General features: G+C 43.8%; 1 protein-coding gene across 2 annotated transcripts in view; it reads right to left on the minus strand.

Moving 5' to 3' along the window:
- The window catches only part of tbc1d16 (TBC1 domain family, member 16), a 23099-nt gene extending 300 nt beyond the window's left edge, over nt 1–22799 (minus strand). The window contains exons 1-13 of one of the 2 annotated variants that reach the window (XM_069143747.1): nt 22572–22799; nt 17968–18180; nt 16929–17091; nt 16256–16564; nt 10328–10522; nt 10009–10156; nt 9636–9800; nt 8869–9017; nt 6043–6177; nt 4923–5109; nt 3915–4094; nt 2468–2614; nt 1–1764 (exon numbers count right to left, since the gene is read on the minus strand). The exon at nt 1–1764 is cut by the window's left edge and continues 300 nt beyond it. In XM_069143747.1, coding sequence (XP_068999848.1) covers nt 1471–1764; nt 2468–2614; nt 3915–4094; nt 4923–5109; nt 6043–6177; nt 8869–9017; nt 9636–9800; nt 10009–10156; nt 10328–10522; nt 16256–16564; nt 16929–17091; nt 17968–18148 — 2253 coding nt within the window. In that variant the 5' untranslated portion in view covers nt 18149–18180; nt 22572–22799 and the 3' untranslated portion in view covers nt 1–1470. Of the gene's footprint in view, nt 1765–2467; nt 2615–3914; nt 4116–4922; nt 5110–6042; nt 6178–8868; nt 9018–9635; nt 9801–10008; nt 10157–10327; nt 10523–16255; nt 16565–16928; nt 17092–17967; nt 18181–22571 lie in introns of both variants that reach the window. The other variant, XM_069143746.1, reaches the window with a different exon arrangement.
- Between the last annotated feature and the right edge of the window lie 9 nt (nt 22800–22808).

Below are 22808 nucleotides of genomic sequence, written 5' to 3' on the forward strand. Positions count from 1 at the left end.
ACACAGGCTGGTCAAGGGGCCTTCTAAGTTCTACCAGACGTTTATAGGTCACTCCAGTTTACACGCACGCTCACAGCCACTCACGCATTTAACAAAGAGTTTCATACTGTTGTTGTCGTCCGGTGAGCGGAAGCAAAAAGAACAGTTATGGCTACATTCATGTGGACTGATTTCTTAGTTCTGGGTTTGTCGTCATTCGTTTTAAGGTGAAAGTGGAAAAATGCTGAAAGGAAGGAGAAAAAAAAAAATTAAATAGAACTGTGCTGACAATTTTTCACAACCTTGTCTAAACATGATTCAACCCAGAAGATGAAATTTCAAGTAGAACAGAAAGCCATCAATTCTTCTGTCAGGATAAAACAACAATCCATGCTCTCTTTGGCAACACTGCTGTCGTGTCCGTCCAATTGCTCAGACAGGAAATTCATTTCTATATTTTATGACGCTCATGTATCAATGGTAAAACTCCTATTGCTCAACAGGTAACATGAAAGTCGGCGTCTTGACTTCATGACAGGGAAACAAATGGTTATCTTCCTCCTGCTTGCCAGGAAACAAGCATTTTAACAGAGAAACTGAGACTGTTCCTTCCCACCATCCGATGAGGAAATGAAATATGACGAGCCCTATTGTGATGCGAGTGTTTGTCATGTAAACACAGTCTTACCTCTGTTTTGGGCTGGAGTATTTTCCAACAACAAATATGTTGTGCCCTCTATATGTAAAGAGCTGCTCATGCAAGGTTATAATATTGCTAAATATTTGTAACTGCTGATATAAACGCAAACATTCACCGGTTGAAAAATGAAATCAAACAAAACTTAAAAGCAGCGGTAATTCATTCTTATTCATCATCTGTAGGTTGGATTTCATGATAAAAATGTCCTGCTCGGACTTGAGATACGCACAGATAATTTGATGTTCACACAAATATTCCATTGTGAGAACATAGGAGCATTTTTTTTTTTTTTTTTTTTTAGGAGTTCAAGTGCTGTGAATAAATCTCCAGTTTCTTTTGACCCTGGGTCAGAGTCTACAAGAATTCGCCCCAGTTGCCTCGGACCCCGATGTGACCCCCTGCCCACAAAGCCCGTGGAAGAATGCCAAGCCAGCAGCAGACTAGAACCTGAAGTAGATCCAGACCAACTCGGTGCCTGGTGATTGTCCATTCTGCTGTCGGGAGGAAAAAAATCAGCTTCTCGACCTCCGGTCTGTCCGACTGCAAACCATTCCTCGTCGCAGATTCACATGATACTGAACGTCGAAAGCAACATTCTGGTAAGGCAGTGTTCCACATTGCACCACGTGAAAGGATCAAGTGACAAGAATCCTTATTAAGATCACGAAACTAGAAGCAGGGGGGGGAGCGGAGATACGGGGGTCGGAGGGCAGCAAACAGTTCAGGAATCCGACAGACGGATCCAAACACTTGCTGCACCGAGATGAGCCAAGACGAGCAAACGCTTCACCTCAGGACTGTTTCCGGAAGGTGAAAATGTCCCGGGTTTTGGAGCCTCTCTTGCCCTCTGGTGGAGGCGTGGGGGTGGGGTTTGGTGACGGTGGGTTCAGCGGGGAGGGCGAGGAGGGCCGGGGCGTGGACGTGCCTCCATAGGGGCAGCTCTGCGAGTCTGCGTGTTCACCTGAACACTCCACAGTGGGGATGTAGCGGCTGTCCCACATCCCCGGGCCACACAGTTTACAAAGGTCGTGAAGGCTGCACGGAATCCGGGGCAGGAGGCGGAACTGGTAGAGAAGGCTGCGGGCCTGGAAGAGCAGGACGACAGCAGCAAGGTGAACCAAAATGAAGGAAATGCAGTTTTGGGTGAGACACAAAACAAACTAAATGCAGGTCAGATAGTGTCGATGTCAAAGCATTTAAAATCAAAATCAATCGCCTGGCTTTGTGGCTAAAAGACAATCTGGAGACTGTCGAGGTCAACGTTGCACGGGGATACCTGAAGGTTAAAAAAAAAAAAAAAGCCGGAGTTTCCCGCTCTTGGAACATCAGATGCAAAATCTCGGGCAACAGCGAGCGCAGTCACACCGGCTGCGTGCTAACACGAACTCGCCGCCGGCGGTTGCAGCGGCGCTAACGCGGCATCCATAAACATGAGGAAGCGGGCGCAGGCACAATAGCGGGGATGCAGATGATAAATCCACTGCATGGCACTCACGGCCTATGTGGGCAACATACTGCGCGTCACTTTCTCTTCTGCAGCATTGAGGCAGGATGCAAACAACGCTGGGTGGTGGTGGTGGTGGTGTGTGTGTGTGTGTGTGGGGAGGGGGGGAGGGGGGGGGGGGGTATGGAGTGATGTGTAGTACCGCGGCAGCGCGTGTGGAATTCTTACGAGCACGATCACACGTCCCTTCGGGTTTGCGGAGCTGCAGGGTAACGCACAAATAAAACGGCGCAAAACGCGGCACAAGGGCACGGGGGGGGGGGGGGGGGGGGGTGTGGTGATACCTTGCGTAGCACCAGTTCTCCATTCATGTGCATGGAGAGGTTGCTGAAGTGGAGCAACATTTGGTCGGTGGCGAGCTGCTGTTCCGTCACATCCTCCCCGTAGAGAACGATGATGGCCACACACAGGAACAGGTGGAAGTAGTCCGTCTGCAGCGGGAGAGAACGAGATCAGCGAACGCGGCCGACGGTGCAAGACAAATACGAGAGCAAATCTGCATATTTATTTACTTCCGTGGTCAACGATCAGATATCGCTGTCAATTCAAATTTCAGAAACAACGTGAGCTCAGTTGTCTGTATTAAGTCGTGCTCTTGCTGCGGGGAACAATGCGACGGTTACCGCAGAATAAATTTTTTTTTAAAAAGAACAGATAAGATGAGGTGAAATTTAAGCTTGGATATAGAAATTAATAAAGGGCTTCATTTTTTTTTTTAAAGAAACTTAAAAGTCAAGAGAAAAACCGGATGATTAAGACTTTATATTGTGCTTTTGTGCTAATTTGACTATATACACATTTAGATATTGATCTGCAGGCCCCCCTAAAAGGCTAAATGTTTAATGGTTCATCTCATTGTCTTTTAAATGTCCACGTATTGATTAAAGATCTGCGTATTGTTTACCTCTGTAAATTTCATTAACAATTGACTACGAACAGACTTGGTGTCAGTTCCCTTCACGGGAGAAATCAGATATCAATCAAGAATACAAGCTTTTACCCCACCTGGTGTGAGACTCTCAACTGTCTAAACCAAAGTTTCACTCTCCTATCTCCTCTATCACCACCTGTGGCTGAAGATCAGAACATCTAGCGGGGAGTCTGAACAGATGGCATGAAGCAAGGAGACTGATATTCGACTCTGCCTCAGCGATAAGCGGGTGTTAAGCTCTGTGTCGTTGCAGTGAACGACACAGTTGCAAGTTCAATGGAACCTGATAAAAGACAAACGGGGTGAAAAAAACAAAACATGCACTCTGCACAGTTATTTAAGGTTGCAGGCCAAATTGACTTGCGTTATGAGCCTTATCTAATTACTCAATTTATATAAAGTTCACCTGCTTTTTAAAAAAAAAAATTTATATAACAAGCAAATGTGAAAAATAGGGAACTTTAAATCAAATTACTATTGAATTAAACCATTAAACCGCTTGACACGGAACATATTTCACAGGCATTTTGCAGGATTGAAGAACTCCGCTGCGATCGGCTTTTAAGGAATAACGTCGTCTTTCTCTGTGAATTCGTTTCTGCACGCCTCCTGAAAAATCAGCAAAACTTTTGAATTGTCCTGAAACTAATTACCACCAAACCTTTGGGCCCTCATCCAGTACATGCAAAGGTCTTCTTTCGCGCTCGTGTGTGTGCGCGTGCGTGCGTGTGTGCGTGTGCGCGTGTGTGTGTGCGTGCGCGCGCGCAGAGAAACCGTTCGGGACTTTGCCCGACAACAACCTGGTAGTGTGCCCAGCAGGCCTCCCACATGCGCAGGGCCTCGGTGTCGGGGAACTCTCGTTTAAAGCACAGCAGGATCCAGCGATGGCAGAAGAGCAGCTGGAGGCCGTCCTCCCCGAGCCTGGTCAGGTGCTGGTGGAAGCGCGGCAGCATGAGACGCAGGAGCTCTCGCAGGTACATCTGGAGGCAGGTCAGAGATGTCTTACACACACACACGCACACACACACACACACACAGCTCGAGGTGTTTTTCTAATCACATTTCAGGAGTTATTCTTTGGGCTTCACGGTGGAGGGTTGGGGGGGGGGGGGGGTTGTTTGGACCTATTTGCACGTATTTGTTAAGTACATACTTGTGTGGATGAGAGACGTAACATACACGTGCGCTGGGAAGCTGTGGAAAGCCACAGTGGAGAGAAAATGTTGAAGAAAGGGAACGGAAATCAGTTTCACCCAGCCGACGGCGGGAAAGATTGAGCATTGATAAACGTTGAGGGCAATAACGAGCTGGAAAACAAAAGTGAGGATTTTGAGGAGGAATTTATCTTCCCATGCTCTGGAAACTTGTGTCAGTACTAGGTGGGAAAAAGATAAAGCCCAAACCAGGTCTGCATTGTTGAAATTTTGCGGGTGGGTGCCGTATATCTTCTGTAATCCTCTGTGACCTGCGGTTACCAATAACAACCCTCTCCGTGTAGGCTCACAAAAATAGGGATAATAGTTCACATTTTCCCCTAAGAGGCAAAATCCAAAAACCTGGAATAGTTCTTTAAAATAACAGGTAGAGCGTAAAAGATTTAAACCCGATTACTTTCTCACCTCGACACAACTGGCCAATCACAGCATGACGTGGAAATAAAAGTCAGATTGTTGGGTTCTTTACAAAACAGTTTCAGACGCACTTCCGTAGTTTTAAAGTTAGAAAGGCGCGGGGCATGAAGTGACTCCGGAGAGGCGTCATTTCAAACATTTACCAAATTCAAAGACACACATAGAGAGACATCCTACCAGCTGCCTCTCCATGTCTTCATCCCGCGGGGAGCTGATGAAGATGGTGTTCTCCATGAGGCCGACAAAGCACCAGAAAGTGTCGCTTTCATCCTGGATCTCCGTGAGCAGTGGGGCCACTAGGTCAGACATGCCCTGGCAGTAGCCCATGTCGGGATTAAACACTGCATAGTTGAGCAGAATCCGCCTGGGGCAAGAACAAGCACGGACATCTTAGTGCTGTTGTAAAAACTCAGTAGAAAACACAACAGCACTTCAAATACAAGTGGGCAACAAAGAATCATAAACATCTCAATTCCTTTTGACAGTCTCTAACATGGCCTCTGCACAGTCCAGCCAAACCACTGAAGAGTAGAGTCCCACCAAACACTCTGAATGAGCCAACATGTGTTTCAGCATTGCTTGTAATGCCCAGAAAAACATGACAATCCCTGCTTTAGCCGTTGCTATGCCAACTCCTCTGGTAACCAGGGAGCTACTTAATGAATTTTCTTCTTCCCTTTTTTTTTTTGTTAATAGGGAAACTACTTTGAAGAAAACTGCCCTGGCAGAACTCATACATTAATAAGTATTGTATAAACAAAGGGAAAACTAAAGTGTTTTAGTGCAACATTAACAAAGGGAAATTTGATGCAGCACGAGGTCAGTATCTTCAGTTCTACTAACGTGCTTCGACTGAAGGACCCAGACAAACCTGTAATAGATGCGAGATAGCCGTGGAAGCATGTGATAAGTGCTGTATATCTGGACGTACAGTGCTGCTATCACCCCGCCTCACACAATACAAGACATAATACCAAGACAAATACCAGGAGCCTCGATGAGAGTCACTAAACTAATATGCTATTTAAATCCTCTTGCTCCTCGTTTAGAAAGCCATTAGCTCTGAGTATGCATCAAAAGTGCTCAGACGGCTTAGTCAGAGTCAATAAAGCATGAAACTCATTTGCGGCTCCCCCAGGGTTCAGAATATGAAATGAATAGGTACGCCTGTGCGTTGGGCTGAGGGTTGATAAGGATGGATTGGGAGATGGAAAAGAGTGTAAATGAAAGAGACAGACAGAGACTGGGAGTCGACACAAAAAGGAAGCAGGGAGGAAATGAGTAGAGGTGGTCTGACCTCATGATCTCCACATTGGGGTTATTTTCTCCTCTGAAGAAGTGGTTGCTGCGGTCCGTTCTCACCACGTCTTTGTCCACCGTGAACTGGACCTTTCTCCAGAACTCACTGTGCTCCTCGGGGCTCATGGACAATCTGAGGGATGACCCAAATGTCAGGCAGGAATAGAAATATGAGATAAATGAAAAAGGACACTGAATCCTGCAGCTGTTTTCTCCAACAAGATAAAAAGATTGATCTCAGTTATGATGGAAAGAAAAAAAACAGAAGGGAAAGTGAGTTTAAAGAGACTGCAGTCTCTCAGGGAAAGGGCTGGCAAGGAGGATAAAAAAAATAAATAAAGTGTTATCAAATAATCTTTAGCTCAAATGTTACTCTGGTGTAAGACACTAATAGTTAGCTGCAAATGAACTAAAAAAAAATGTGGGGGTGGGGTGAGCAGTGGACTGCTGGTTTGGGGGTGTGGGGTGGGGTATGTTACCATCAAACGCTCCATTGAGGATAATACCACAAATCATAAAACCCCCACCCATCCCTCTAGATGTTAGGGACTACATTAGCAATGTACTGAGTGGTGGCACTAATGTACTCAAGTCCTAACAAGCAGAGGGGATTTAATTAACACTGTTTGTTTTCCATGTGGCCCCACCAGGAATAATGAGCGCACACCTGATGCAACGCCACGCAACTGTTTAGTTTCGGTGCCGTGTGTTTGTGGCGTCGGACCCTCCCCGGCCACCTTTCTGTACTCGTCTTTCTCTAGAGGGTGCGACTCAGGAGTTTAGGACATGTTTTCATCACTTTATATTTCAGGCGTTTGTTTGGCCGAGCAAAGTTATGGCTGTGTTTACACTGGAATACGAGTTACAATTAAATACGGCCAAGTGTAAAGCGCGAGCCTACAGTACTTCCACATGATTTAGAGCTCGTGCCAGCCTGCAATGCCTTTCTCTAAATGTGGTCTTAATAATGTAACCGTAAGGTACATCAAAGCAGCTCCAAACACACAAACAGAAACACAATAAAAAAAATTTAAAAAATACGATAACATTTTATGACAAACATCAGATCATTCACAACGATCTGATCCCTCTTTAAAGGCTGCTTGAGATTCAAACGATCCCATTCATGATGCATTTGAGTTTCATCATATAATAAACTCCAGTCATTGAGCCCCCAAACACAGAAAAAAAAAATCTTCTGAAAGGCATGTAAATGTTCGTCATAAATGCACCTGAGTTACTGAAACCCAGAGCGGTATCACTATTTCATTGACTATATCTCCCACAAGAGTAAAAACAAACTATTATATTTGGACAAAAGAAGGAAATGAGAAGAAGAATCGTCTAAAAAAATCTCTGAAACTAAAACAATCAGGGCATTTTTCAAGAAGAAACACCAGTCATTCTTTGGTTGCGACTTCACTGAGAATGTTTGAGTTTTTTACTGTTACACAAACAAGAGAGTTGAAGATGACACCTTGAACTTGAAATGTGAGGATGTCATAATAATAAAAGGGAACATTACAAACAGAAGTGAACTTCCTCTTCTTCTCCTCAAATTTCCACCAAAAATAGAGCAACTTTAAAATTGAGCAACTGGTTAACAAATAATGAAACTTTATCATCAAGCCAGCCAGTGAGGACGTTCAAAATAGCAACTACAAAAAAAAATATAAGAGTTGCCCAAACTCGACATAAAACTGAAAAATATTCCAGCGAATATGGAGATCCTTTCATTTATTGGCTAGAAATTGAAGCAAGCCACCATTTCCAAAGGTTATGATGAATGTTACAAAGTTGTGTTTTTTTTTATTTTATTTTTTTTTTTATGATTTCTGTGTGTCTATGTAGAGGTTTTGTTTTTTTTGCTTTCCGTTCTACTTATTGTGAAAGAAAACATGAAAACCAACCGACAACACAATAACAATTCAAATATTCTTTTCCACCTTCGCTCGTTCTGTTTAGTTTATCTCCTCACATATCGGCGGTAATTTAGTCTTCGCAGCTGCTTGGTTGTCACAGTTGAGGGGAGGACACAAGGTTAGGAGACAAGGAACAATACCACAGACATGTACCCTTGCTCCTAATGATCAACTCGTGGCCCAGGGGGCTGCTCTACAGTCGGGAGGGTCTTTAAAGGAATCCACATCAGAGTGAGAACGAGGTCTCTAATTACCTGACTTCGATAAGACCTTCTGATGTACTCAAAATGTTAATAGGCCATACAGATGAAACCTGTCCAATTATCGTCGTCATTATAGAAAGAGCGGCTGAACGCGTGAAACTATGTGCACTTGTAACCTTTCGATGGTAGGGTGGAGACAAATAAAGACTCGGCCATCTGCTCATGTGTGACGTGTGCGCATGCGGTTGTCCGTGCATACCGAAGCTGCGTTTTTTTTTTTTTTTTTCCCCTCTTCATGATTGGAGCGCATGATCTGATAAGCGTCGACATGTTTTCTCTCCCGAGACCTTTTACTTCACACCCGGCACCTCCCCTTAACACTTCCCTGATTGTGCCTATTGATTGCTCAGCGCCTGCGATGAGAAGCCACAATAGACTCGCACATGGTTTAATGTTTGACTGACTGAGCATTTGACGGCCGACGCCGCAGCCACGTGACGGTTTATCTGCCGTTTCGCAGAGGCAAGTCCACCCGCCGTGTCTCAATCGCACGTTTTCACTGAATTCATAACATCAAATAAATCTTTAAAAAAAAAAGAGAGTTTGTGGAACAGATGTAATCAGCAGCCAGGAAATCTCCACCTTTCACAACAAACAAACAAACAAACAAACATCTGTTTCTTTCTTGCCGCAGCCCACCTCCGCTGCTGGATGTCATGATAGTGGGTGCGCTTCTGCAGCCTCCAGGCCTCCCTCTCCTGGGAGGTGGAGTCGTAGTTGTAGTAGTGCAGCAGGAAGGGCCACACCTCGCCACGGATGGACGGGTCGATACCGCCGAAGAAGATGGCCTGTGTGAAGAGGAGGGAGGTGCACAAATACGGTGAGCGCAGCTGAGCTCTTCAGAGGGCAAAAAAGAAAAAAAGAAAAAAAAGGGGGGGGCGGGGGGGTTGTTGGGGGCACGCAGCGAAAACTGATAACTGCGAGAGCATACCGTACTGTATGCAAACAACACACGCACGCCGGTGGGGTCGACAACACGGCCTGCATTCAAACCACTAAACTACAGTAGGTGTATTACTTCACGAGTGTGCTGAAATACCGACATTTCCTAAAAGAACCACGAACGAACGCAGCAGAAACAATGCTCTTCTTGTTTCTGCATTTGTGTGTTTAGTGAGGAAATGTTTTGGTCACACTCTAACTGCCACCGAGTCATTTCAAGATGGTAAACCTCAAATTGAGTCAAGTCCGGAGAACTGAAATGACTCACTGGGGAACATTAGCCTGCCGGGTTGACTTTCAGAATGACTTCGGTTATGATTCAGGAGGAAATGTTAAAATGTTGACTGCGTGGATGGAAGTGGGTGAGCCAGATGTGCTGCCCGACTTTATTTTTTCGAACTGATCCCCCAGGATTGTAAAAAAAACATGCATACGTTCACATGCACACCAAAAAAAAACCACACCTTGCGTAGCTTGTACTCCTCCTCCACCTGCCCGCTTTGGTTGAGGTGACGTAGCCAGGTGGTGACATCCAGCCGCCGATAAAGCCTCTCTTCTGGGTGGGTCTCAGCTGATGGCAGGGTGGGTCTCTGGATGGAGAACTGCATGCAAGACTTCTCATCTGACACCTGACGGTACGAGAGGCAGATGGAAAAAAAAAAAAAAAGGAGAAACCAAAAGGCCGGACAGAAAAAAAGCAGATGAGAAAAAAAAAAATGTTGGCAGAGAATCAAGATTTAAATAAAAAAAATAAAAAACTGGGAAAGAAAGGCTGAAACATTCCTTCCTTTCTCAATAAAACTAGATGCCAAACTGGACATCGGGTTGTAACCTGACCTGGTCTTTAAGCTGAGTTTCTCTGCAGCACTTCCACTGCTGGAAGACCTCAGCCAGCTTGTCCAGGCCAGCGTGATGAAAGTGGAGGATCTTATATTGGCTCTCTCTACTTGCTATCACCAGCTGGCCACTAGTGCACGCCTCATCACTGCAACAACACAATGAAGAATCATGTGGAAATTACAACTGTAGCAAAAGACACAACCTTCACAGGGTCAACAAACAGCCTGGGACGCGGCGTGAAACATTGCACAGTAGCACGGCAAAGAGTGACCCCCCCCTCATGACCTCCCTGTGACCTTTTGGCCTCTCCGCTGACCTGAAGAAGAGTCTCAGTGACCTCATGTGACCCAGATCCACCCTGAACACTCCACACAGCTGCTCCAGAGCCAGCACCTTCTGCTGCTCCTCCCAACGCATGCCCTGCAACTGGCCGCTGCTCTCTGAGGGGGCGTGGCTGTCCAGACTTGAGGCAGAGCTGACTGAGTGGTTCATGGACTCCTCACACAGCTCTCTGGTAAAAAAAAAAAAAAAAAAAAAAAAAATTAAAAAAGAGGGTGAGAGTTTCTTTGTATTAGAGCTTTGTAATTATTATTTTTTTTTTCAATGCTAAAACCAGCATATCAATGTTTTCCATGACATCAAATTTGTGAGACTTCAAATTCTGTTTTTCCCTTCTTCGCAGAAATATAATTTCCATGGCCAATGGTGTTTAGCTCAGCGATAACTGTGCAGACAAATCCTCAGCTCAAATTCTACCCCGTTGTTTTGTGTTTCAGTATGGTTCCACCAAGAGGCAGAGAATAGGAAGAATGCATGGAGGCTTCTGAGGACGGACGCACACGCACACACATTCACAAGGAAATCTGTACACACACAAATCACACTGTCTTCCGTCCAATTTCCCCTGTCATTTCCCCATGGCAGGCATGTTGTTCCCGGCACTGAAACCTGAGCTGAGGGTTCCTCTGCTGCAGGAGGAGACACACAAGAACAAACACACTATACGTACCGTATATGTACAGAGAAACACACACTTGACAACAAGAAAACAGACCAGACTATGGTTTAACTTAACTTGTGGCCAACACAAATAAAAGCCGTGCACCACAGCAGACACACACCAGTTCCTCAGTTGTAAGAATCACTCATTGGCTGACATGTTCAAATGTCGGTTTCTCTCACACTCACACACACACACACACACACACACACACACACACACACACACACACACACACACACACAGTGAATGGACCATAGCTAATGACCATAATGCACTCTCAAACACGTCTCTCGACATGCTAACGCTGAGAAACAGAGATGCATTAAACCCGCTGACATTTGAGAAGTAGACGTCTAAATGGAGTTATTTGCTTTCTATAGGTGATGAAATACACTTATTATCCATTTAAAAAAAAATAAAAGTGGAGGTCATTCAATTTGAAAATGACGTTTGTTATATCAGAATCTGGTTTCTCTTTCTGGTTTAAATGAATGTTTGAATTTAAAAGTATCCTGTTTTAAGATTATAATTGTGTTTTCCTTCAGAAAACCGTTTTCTATTTACAAGAATTTTACAGACAAACACAAGGGTCACGTTGGTACTCTGACGATGAGGGAGGCCGGCCAGGTCTAATCTTTTACACCCTGAATCAATTGTGTCTGGCTAATCATTTCCCTGTTAGCAGATGGGAACATAACAAGGCTGATCAATCCAAGCTGCACAGTTTCCTTATGCTATCTGGTGATTTACTGCTCTCTGTCTCATGTATCATTCCACAAACCAGACCGTGGAAGAAGAGGAGACTGGAGGGAGAGAGGCACAGAGAGGGAGTTAAGCAATCTGAAATATAGAGGGGCTTATTTAATAGACTACCGTGCTTGCTTTTTCATAACTCCAGTGACTGTCAAAGCTCGGGGTGTTTACAAGGCCTACAAGCCCATTTACAGCAGACATTCCCCTTCACTCCTTTCTGAATGCTTGAAGCACATATGCAAAAACAATTTTGCATATTTCTCTGCACAGACATAAAAATGCAAAACCACTGGACGACAGAGAGAAAGGCACACAGCACGGACTATGCTGCATTCAAGCTTAAACTCAATGAGCGATTAACAACATCTGTCAGTGTCAACAGCCTCATTCTATTCATTTACTTAGGGGCAGCAAATGTAGGCAGCAGCCACTCCATAGACTGTAAACAGAGTACATTATGTAAACAAGCTGTTTTGATGGAGTCGGGCTGCTGTAACTGGCATGTCCCACCAGGCCAGGGTGAGATCAAACTGCCCTGAGGCCCTTCATAACACTTCTCTCCACATACGTGAGACTCTGCCCTCAGGGAAGAGTGCTGCCAGGTCACCCTGAGAACAAGGACCAAAGGCTGCAGGCCTCCGGGGACTCCCAGGTCCTTCAGCTAATCCCTGGAGGGAGCAGGGAGTTGAGGGAGGGTTGGGAACAAGGGGAGGTGGTGTGGGCACTGCAGACACACTGGAGAGTGGTCAGTATAGCTTGGAGTTAAGAGGAGGCAGAAAAATACCCGGTATTATCTTTGAATTACTTAGAATTCCCAAAACGGCACACATTCAAGACAAAGGTATTCTTTTCCAATACTTTCTTCCCAGTAGACTTTATATTCTTTTTCTTTTTTTTCAAACAAGCCACATCAAATCTACTTTGATTATGTTTTATCAAACAGTAAAATGAAGAAAACTTCCAGGATACTTTTTAATCGGACCTGCATCAGAACAGGAAAGCGGTCTGATACACTTTCTCGAGACTCCTAATACTTCAATATATCAAGGAAAAGATGCAATCACACCTAGCAGACCAAATATACAGAACCAGTGGTAGGTGGCTGCAGGCAGAAATTGCTTCGTTTTAAGGCGTCAAAAGTGAAAATACAATGGAAAACACAGTTCTGGGATATAATCACATGTTAAAAATCTACAAGTAGAGCCAGAGGACCATAAATAGTTTATGGAATTGACAGTTCCATAAACTAGCAAGGTTTGGGGTTTGTTCAACTTTAAAGAAACTTGTTAAGAAGCTTGACAGAGATTGCTGCGGATTTCTCTTTTTGGTCTCTCCCACCGCTCTCCTCTTTCTGCCCCCTTTTCATCCACTCTCACTCTCCCATACGTGGTTCTTTCTCTTTGAATGATTCCAAGTGACATGTTTCCAGTTCCTGGCCCCTTAACAGTGTCAATTAAAGCAAGAGAGAGAGAAAGAGAGATTGAGTGGGTTCCAGGGTTTTGGCTGCTGCTCCGCTCTCTTCAGTCCTCTAATCCGGAGAGCTGACATTCAGCCCAGCACAACAACCCTGGGAGCACTGGGAATCAAAGGGCTTCACACAGACTTTAGGAAGGGAAGGGGAAAGTGGGGGGTGGGTGGGGGTGGGGGGTGCAAGATATTTGAGAGGTGGGCAACACCGAAAGATACAATATTGAGGAAAAACAGAGAGAATGCGCGAGAGGAAAGGATGCAAAAAAAAAAAAAAAAAAAAAAAAAAAAAAAGAAAGGAGCAGGAGGAACTGACAGATATGGGATAGAGGAGAGTCCAGCAGAAGAAAGGAAAAGGATGGATATGTGTGCCAGAGAGCTGGAGAGAGAGACACAAACAGCGAGTGAAGCACACAGCAGTGGAGGAAGGGAAGGACGGAGTAAAAGGTTAGAAGCTGTGAAGCAGTGAGCGCTGCCAAATCACATACTGACTGCACTTACAGCAAACCGGGGTCTGAAAAGTGGTTAAAAACGCTTAAAACAAACACACTGATTCACTCTCTCACTCTCTCGGACACACACTGACACAAGCTCACACATTCTGGGCAACACGTCAGGCCAAAGGAAACAACCAACGAGGAGAATCATAAAGTCAAATGGCTGTGAGGTCCGAGCAGCGACACAGTCACTGTCCAGATGGCCCCCCTGATTAAAGAACAGCATCGTGGTTTGGGGTTTGTAGGATTTGGGGACTTATTTTGGGCCATCTGTGCCATTATAAAAACATTTAGATTGAGAGCTGCTTTAAAGAAGTGAACGCACTTTGAAGTCTGATAACATTTCATGCCCGTTGCTGAAGCCAATCTACCTGCTTTCACTCTCTGGAGATCTTCAGTTGCAGTGGAGTAAGCCACCATGTGGCCTCTGACTGTAAACCATCCCACATGCCATCAATTCTTTTCTTTTTGGCTCCACCTTCTGGTAGCTGAGGGCAACTGAAAAAAACACTTGTACTAATTTTTCTAACAAATGGTCATCTGGGTTACAATAAGCATTTAAAAATTCTCGGATATAACGTGACATTTTTCTGCCTGAAGGAGAGGAAACAGTCAAAACATCCTCGCCTCAGAGAGAAATGTGGCTCAGCAGATTTTAATGCATTACTAACTTAAGGGACATTATGGCGAACTACATTTAAATATGTAATACTAGTATATTAAATATATTATGTGGTATTCTTGTATTGATATATCTATATTTAATTTAAAAGCAAATCTGTGGTACAACTGTGGGCACTCTAATAATAAGATGCACACAGCCTCCTGCTCTCAAACAAACACACACAATCATTTAAGAATACACCCTGAGAATTTACATTTATTTCCAAAGCCTTTCTTCTGTTTGGCAAAAAATTGCCACAAATAACATTTTTCCTCATTTGATTTGTAAATCAGCTCGCTCAAGTCATCAGCGTAGTCTTCACTTCAGACCACTCACGCTGTACATCTCTGTAGGTAGGGCGGGTTTTCACAGACACTTGCTTCACAACTAACCCATTGTTCAGCATATTTACCAAATATATTGAAATTAATTTCAGGCCAAAAAAAGCAACTATGCAGCAATATTAGAGTGCCATCGATTCATCTGTTGGACAAATTCATCTGTTGTCTGTGTATTTGTTGTCTGATATAAAAAAAAAAAAAAGCTTCTTTTTTTTTTAACAGAACATAACATAAAAAAGATGCTGAGGGTAATTTAGAAATGGTTCTATTTGTATTTTTTTTTTTTAATCTGTAGACGTTTATAATTACTACACAAGTTCACTGTTTCCGTGCACTAATGTCATATTGGACAATAACGTTTATCCTTTAACTGTAAAATATACTGACTCCATTACATATCTTTGTCATATTTACATATACAGTATATGTATTTGATAACCACATTTCGGCCAATAGATTGATATCAGGGATTCTCTTATGTCCTATTATCGCAATCACAATTGGCCTCAAAAATGCAATATTCGTTGGGCCTTAATTAATGTTACTTATTATTGGTCATCCCACAAATTAAAATATAATAAATGCAAAATAAATATATAAATAATAATAATTAAAAAAAAAAAAAATCTATGTATGCTCAGAATTTCTGAGACAGAGGTGGCTTACATTAAAAGAACTTCTTGCTGCAGCTATTCGAGTATAACTCTGACATACAAATGTGATTTAATTACTTTGAAGCTGGCATAATTTTTCCTGCTGTGTTTCTCTTATCCGTTCATTTAGCTAATAACTTTTATGTTCACGATCACAGTAACAAAAGCACACACACAGCTAAGCCGTATTAAGCCGAACAGCAATCAGCAGCATGTGTCAGCTATAACAAAGGGCCTGACAATGACTGTTACAGAACTACTCAGGGCAAAAAAAAAAAAAGCTTTTGTATTTGACAGAACAAGCACAGAGGTGCTCCTTGACTGAAGTAACAGTAGGAAATTCAGTCGCGAGCACAATGAAACGCCAAACGGGGACAGAAAATACACATAATGCACAAAGCAAGAAGATGAAGAAGTGCAGGACTGAACCAGCAGATGGCATGTCTTCAGAGCTCCACCAGAAATAATGCAATCATAGGTGACAGTAAAAGTTTCTAACTGGACATACCTCATAAATTCTGCAAACCGATGAGATGTGGTAAAAAAAACAAAAAAACATTATTTTGACTTTTCGTCTTCTCTATTAAAAAGCTGACCGTGTAGAAACAGACATGAAAAAGAGAGAGTGGAAAAAGAGGGGCAGCTGCAACAGTTGTACCGTTTAGTATGCACCTTATCTATTCAGCTCACCAGGAGCCCGAGACGTCCCAAATTTTGCTAGTAGTGGTTATGAGTGAGGTCATAATGTATTTTTTTTTTTTACTTATTTTCCCATTGCTGAATGACGAAACATAAAATGAAAACTCTGGTGTGTATGAATAACAACATAGATCGGCAATAGAGCCCATCACAGCTCTCTCACTGACCTGCTCTCGTTGTCCAGGAAGACGGAGCCGCTGCTTTCGCACAGGGCCTCGCTAACGGGGGACAAGCAGAAGGGGGAGGAGAAGGTGTCCGAGTCCGAACCCATGGTGCTGTCCCGGCTCACCTCATCCGACAGCTCGCAGGAGCCCTCATCGCCCTCCTCCCCGGCTGAGGGCAGCGGTTGCTGGTGTGAGGAGGGGTCTGCTCCGGCCTCCACCGCCGGGCCGTGGCTCTCCGCGGAGGTGCTGCTGGTAGTGTTCCTCTCCTCATCCTCATCTTCCTCCTGGGCTGCCGGGGGACGCGTGTGCGGCCTGGAGGAGACGGTTGGATTAGAGCACCATCAATATCATGCATGAAACTGAAATTAAGCGTGTTTTTTTTAACGCGTGCACAAAAATAGGATGCCAAAAAAAAAAAAAAAAAATGGGACCGCTCGGGACATTAAATCCATCTTTTCTTACACTATATATAGACACTATTTTATGACTAAAAATTCTTTAAAGTCTTTATTTGGTCATGATCCAAATAGCAGCACCACATAAACAAGCCTGAAGCAGACGTCTCCAATACATCCAAATGGTCTGCAAGATAACTTTCTAATGAAATTTAAGCTTTGGACTGTTTCAGCGCGTACGGAAATGTCTCGGACACATTTTAAGAAATGCCCTCTCGTACCGTCGGCCTCTGCGGCGGGCGTTCCTGCGCACGGGGGAGCTCTCGGGAGTGATGTACCGCAGCGCCTCTTCATCCTGCCTCTGGATGCGGGAGTTGGGCACCCAGGTCAGAATCAGAGTGGTGCCCAGGCTCTCGTCCTTCTCCATGTGCACACACAGGTAGCCTGCAGGGGGCAACGACACCGTGGTTGTGTTGGGAGTAATTACGTTGGAAATAATTAGGTACGGTGAAAGGAAATTCCAAAACTTAATGTATGAAACCGGCATGAGACAAACATGTAATCTGAGAAGAGATAAGCACAAAAATAGATGATGATGATGATGATGAAAGAGAGGGAAACCCGGGAGGTGAGTAATGACCTTGAAACACACAGACAACAAGGAGAATCGCAGACGGTTAGAAGTGAGTTATACGGAAATACTTGTTAATTTTCACATCAGGAAAAATGCCTGATGTTACTTATCTTTAAATGTTTTAAACCGCTACACCAGAATCATACAGCCCTCACATGCATCTATGCTGCATGTAGAACAATTTAACGATTAAAAAGGAGGAATACTGCACGTTTTAAGTTATAATGCGGCAGAAGGAAGAGCACATGAAAAGCCAGGATTATGCCGACAGCGGAACATCTGGCCGACAGCTGTAAATATGCCACGCGTTCCAGACTCCTTTTCAATCTTCGCTTTTAGAAAGTTGGTTTTGTATTTTGACTTGTAATTTCCCTTTTTTTTTTTTTTTAAATAAAAAGGGAACTCGCTATATCATAATAGCAGTAAGAGGCTTTTTATTTAAGTGCTTTTTATTAAATTAAAGTTGGGACTATTCTGTCTCCTGCTACATTATGTTTGTTTTAATTCAATTTGATTTCATACTCATCTTCAACTTTTTATTTTGTTCTTTTTAAAAACGGTCAAAGCTGGTGGATTGCGCCGTTGTCGCTGCAAAAGAAACTTTTACAAATACCGCCAATAGTTCCTAGAAAAGCTGTTCCTGTTGGCTTGAATCGTCCACCGAGAAACCGTCATTCCGAGCTAACCTGGGTGGTGCTCGGCCACGCCGGGCAGGGGCTCCGCAGGGTGCACGCAGACATTATTTTTGGAGAAGATGATCTCGCCATCCAGGCCCGAGCGCAACGACGAGCCTCCCGCCCCGGGGTTAAAGGTCAGGAGGTCGGAGGCCTTGGAGGATGCGCGCCGTAGGAGCCGACCCAGAGACATCTCCTCAGGCACCGGGACGCTGGGCCCATCCTCTGAACGTGGACATTGGAGAGCAAAAAAAAAAAAGGGAGTTTTAGGCACCAGATGAGAGATGATACACGAGAGCAAGAAGAAGCAGGAGAGATGGAAGAGAAAAAAAAAAAAAAAAAACGACAGTTGGGTCAATGTCTTTAGGACACAACATACAGACACACAGATCCTCACTCACACTTCACCTCCACTGTCACACGTGTGCTGGTATTTACTGCAGTGTCCTTACCGCAGCGCTCAACCCCCAGAATCACCTCTCTCCTTGTTCAGCATTTCTTGGATGCCACATTTTCTTCGCTGCGCAGGTGCACCTATACTAGCACATTGGCAGCTTCTGTGTCTACCGTACCAGTGTTTAACTAAGCGTTTCCCACCTTTTGCAAACAGCACACGCGTACACAGGATGTGCACACACAGAAAGGAGGTGCAAACACACTTCACTCCATCTGTGTGAAATTCCAGGCAGTTATCAGCAGCCAACAGATGTCATCAGCATCAGCAGTGGAACTGGGATCAGCGTGTCGCACCACCAGCGCTTAACTTGTCGGCTTCAGAGAGAAAGCTGCAAGTAAAGGAGCTCTTTTGATGCTGCGGCACACTGTGATGTTGAAGGTTTTCCTCTCTGAAAAGGCTTGCGGGGGATCTCGCTACAGAAAACGAAACGCAATTAAAGCTGTGTTTTTTCCTTCAGCCCTTGTTCGATCACCTCAAACACAGTAGCTTTGACATGTGTGTCCGTATCTTTGAATCCGGTTTGTGTGCGCAGCCGTCAGTACTTGTCGGCTGAACACTCGTGTTCACTGCACTCTATCTGAGGAATGTTCCCTCCTTTTTCCTCAGAGGGCCTGTTTACCTCTGCTTGATTAAGCAGGCACCCCACTTCCTAATGCCAGGCCTCAGACAGGAAGTCTGCTGGCACGAAATCCAGGCAAGACCTCAGAGAGTACCGCCGGGCCATCAGTCGGCTTATGTTTTCAAATGTGGACGTGTTTTCTTTCTTGCCAATGACAGTACTCTTGGGCTGCAAGTGTAGGTTATTTTAACCATCTTTTTTTTTTATATACGAAAAAAAATCACAATGTGTTGTTTTGTCTAAAATCCCAAAACAGTGAATTTAAAGGTCCTATATTGTATCAATTCAGATTTTTTTTTTTCTTTTTTGATGATATTGCATGTGTAGGTGCTAAATTAATACTGTTTAAGTGTCAAAATGCTCAATCCACTGAGAAATTTACACAGCCTGTATTCACCAACTGTGGCGTTTAGACTGTTTTAAGTTTGTGATGTCACAAACTCACAAACTCACTCACTCACTCACTCACTCACTCACTCACTCACTCACTCACTCAAGCTAATAAGTTAAAAGACCAAAGAGAATCTTAAGACAGCAGATGAAAAACCATGCCGAGATACTTTTTGGTATTTAAAACCACACAAATGTATCTCCTTATGTATAAACACTGCAAATAAAACAACTGAAAAGTGTAAAATATGGGGCCTTTAAAACGAGACATACATTAAACTAAATCAGCAAATAGTCACAATTAAGGAGCTGAAACCAGCACGTATGCCTGGCTGAAATGATCACTCTAAATCAAAAGTCTATAAAAAAAAAAAAATAGTTACTGCTGTTAGATTATCTGTCAGCGAACAAGACAATTAACTAATTGTTCCATCTTTACAATAATCAATCAAAAATGTAGACACCGGGCTCTAACTTGATATGTTTTCATTTTTGTTGTTGAAGTTAGTCTGAAAACCTCCAATGACCTAAGACAGGAGGACACAGTGACGTATTTGCTTGGCAAGTTACTTTGCTCACAGTTCCCCAATCCTGGGAACCACAACATTAGACTACCACCGAATACAAGAAGCCTGCCCCTCGGATATTTACTGTACATGCTAAATGCCTCTGCTTCAAATAGCACCAGACCAGTCCACTTGTAAATAGGGAATAATTTACAAAAGCTGTGTCTACATACTCCGACTCTGCATCTCTGCCAGACACAGAAAAAAAAAAACATGCGAGCTGAACATAATGGCAGGCTTGGATCTTACACATGCCACACAGCTGTTTTCAGTAGTTTTGTAAGAACAGCAACATATTCCCTGCTGTGCTACTATGCAGTGGTTATTTCGGTCTGTGTGCGATTACAGGGTGACCCAGGTCAGACAGCGCCTTTCACTCCTCCTTCTTCTCGCTTCGTCTTTTATGCTGTCAACACCTCAGTACGCTCACACATCGCCTCTCCTCTCTGACCTTTGAGTGTTTTATCAATCGACTCGCATCCTTAGGACTGAAACACCAATTGTGGACTCAGTCTTGTCCCACTGCGACCTACGGAATACCTCACATTTTTTCCACAGAGTTTTAACAGATTGCCTGCCAAAAACAGAAACTTTTATTAAGAACGTGAAACCTACACCATCGAAGCTGAGCTGAGAGTACGAGGAGGCCGCAAACTTTCAGGGTGTCAGCTTCTCACCTCTGGGCTACATTAATTAAGTTGTCACGCTGACATTTTAATAGAGAGACAATGCTTAACAGCCCTTTTCATCTGCCTGAGATGAACATGCCTGAGGCCGCTCATAAGAGACCAACCGCAAAGAAGCCTGAAAAACAAGGTTCATGTCCACAGTCTGAGTAAACTATGAGGAAACGTCATGGCTCAGTGGGAAAGTGTTTACACAGGTGAGGCTTTGCTACATCCAAGGACATGTATTAAAGCATAAAAACATTTTTTTTTTAAATTGTCCTCTGGTAAATATGTCATATTGAACTTCATGTCATTGATACATTGTGTTCTCTAAAATGTACACACACTTATCTGAACAATATAAGCTCCTAAATAAACCTGTATGCACCTTAATAATACAGCAGAAAAATACCACAGCCCGTCTCTGATCAGAGTCACCGAGAACTTAAACGTCTAACGTGTATATTTATGACAAAACCTTTGCACTGAACTGTATCACAGCTGGTTCGGTCGGTGTGTACTGAGAATACAGGTCAAATGTGTGTATGTCAGTCCCATAAAGCAGAAAGTAACTACTTACATTTTCATTTGATGCTACTTCATACTTCCAACCCACTAAATTTCAGAGGGAAATATTGTACTTTCTACTCCACTACACTTATCTGACAGCTTTAGTTACTTTTAAGATGGAAATTTGACACAATGAATAATAAAACAAGCTTTTGAAATAGAACACATTGTTAAAGATGAAAGCAGACCACCGGCTACAAAAGGCAGCGACTACAAAAAGCAGTGTGTAGTCAGGGGTCACATTTCAGATGTCTGCTGAGTTCTCAACAACAATCAACAAATAGTGATTTTCCCTCCAAACTTCTCACATGGTTCTACTTCAATCAATGTTCAAATGATACAATATCTCTTCAAAAATCAAAGATTAGAGAAAAAGTCCAAAAGCTGAAAACAGATTTGTGGATCAGAACTTTTTTGTTGTTGTTTTGTTTTTATTTTACGTCTCCCAGTAATCTTCTGACGACCCCTCAAATGTATCTGCTGTCCCTGTGTATACAATAGGATATAAAGTAGTTCAAACCAGCTACACCTGCAGCAGCTACAAAAAGCAAGTGGCATGCACCACTGATGCTTAAGTACGAATAATATAATGATGTTATATATAATAATATATCTCTCATGGGGAACAAACCAGTACTTTTACTTTGATTGGCTACCTTAATTTTGCTGCTAACACCTGCTAATAGATGCCTATATTGTTTGTTTTTTTTTGTTTTTTTAATGATTGTTCATGCAGGACTTTTACTTGTAGTTTGAGTATTTTTTTTTAATTTTTTGCTGTACTGGTACTTAAATGAAGGATCTGAATACTTCTGCCGCCACTGGCCCTTAACATTACCGTGCTGACGGGAGGTGGCCTCTCCCCGTCCTGTCTGTGGCGGGACAAGCCTCAACAGCAGTAAACAGTAACAGTGAAGCTGGCGTTGCAGAGGCGTGCCATGATGTCGGGGGGGAGGTGGGGGGGCTCCATCAGCTATCATTAGTCAGTCTGACAGCCAGCATCCGCCTGACGGCAGGAGACGGACACGGCTACAAACACACAGGCCCGTACTGGAAGGCACTCCATCTGTACCACCTCGAGCATGGATTTTTTTTTTTTTTTATTATTTTAAATTTTAGTTTAAGCAGCCAGAACCATGGCCGCAAACGTCGGCTAGTAACATGTCACCGGGTCTTTACCGGCAACTTTAAAGTTATCGCTGCAACAACATGAACCTTATTCACTCAGCACCTGCAGAAATGTGTCCTCCTCGGCCGTTGGCACACACCTGTTTCAGCGGGCAGAAATGAATGAATAGCAAGCAGCGTGTAGAGAAACGGGGCCAGTTAAGCGGCTGAGCTCTCACCTTCAGTCCCGCCGCAGGAGCCTTACAGCCCACACCGGACGACCATCTCACCGGGCAGGCGGGGCCCGAGCAGGACCCACCGGCGTCGTTTAGCCTTCCTTTTTTTTTTTCTTCCCCCCCCCCCCGGACTGAGTCCAGTTGTTACGACCTGCAGTCTTGTTTTTTTTGTTGTTTTTTTTTATCCCCGTGTTTTCCGACTATGACACACTACACGTCTGACTGCTGCTGTTTTCTACA

Source organism: Embiotoca jacksoni, unplaced genomic scaffold (genome assembly GCF_022577435.1).
Source record: "Embiotoca jacksoni isolate LCO1_2020_lvr unplaced genomic scaffold, fEmbJac1.0.p SCAF_113, whole genome shotgun sequence".
Classification (NCBI taxonomy): domain Eukaryota; kingdom Metazoa; phylum Chordata; class Actinopteri; family Embiotocidae; genus Embiotoca; species Embiotoca jacksoni.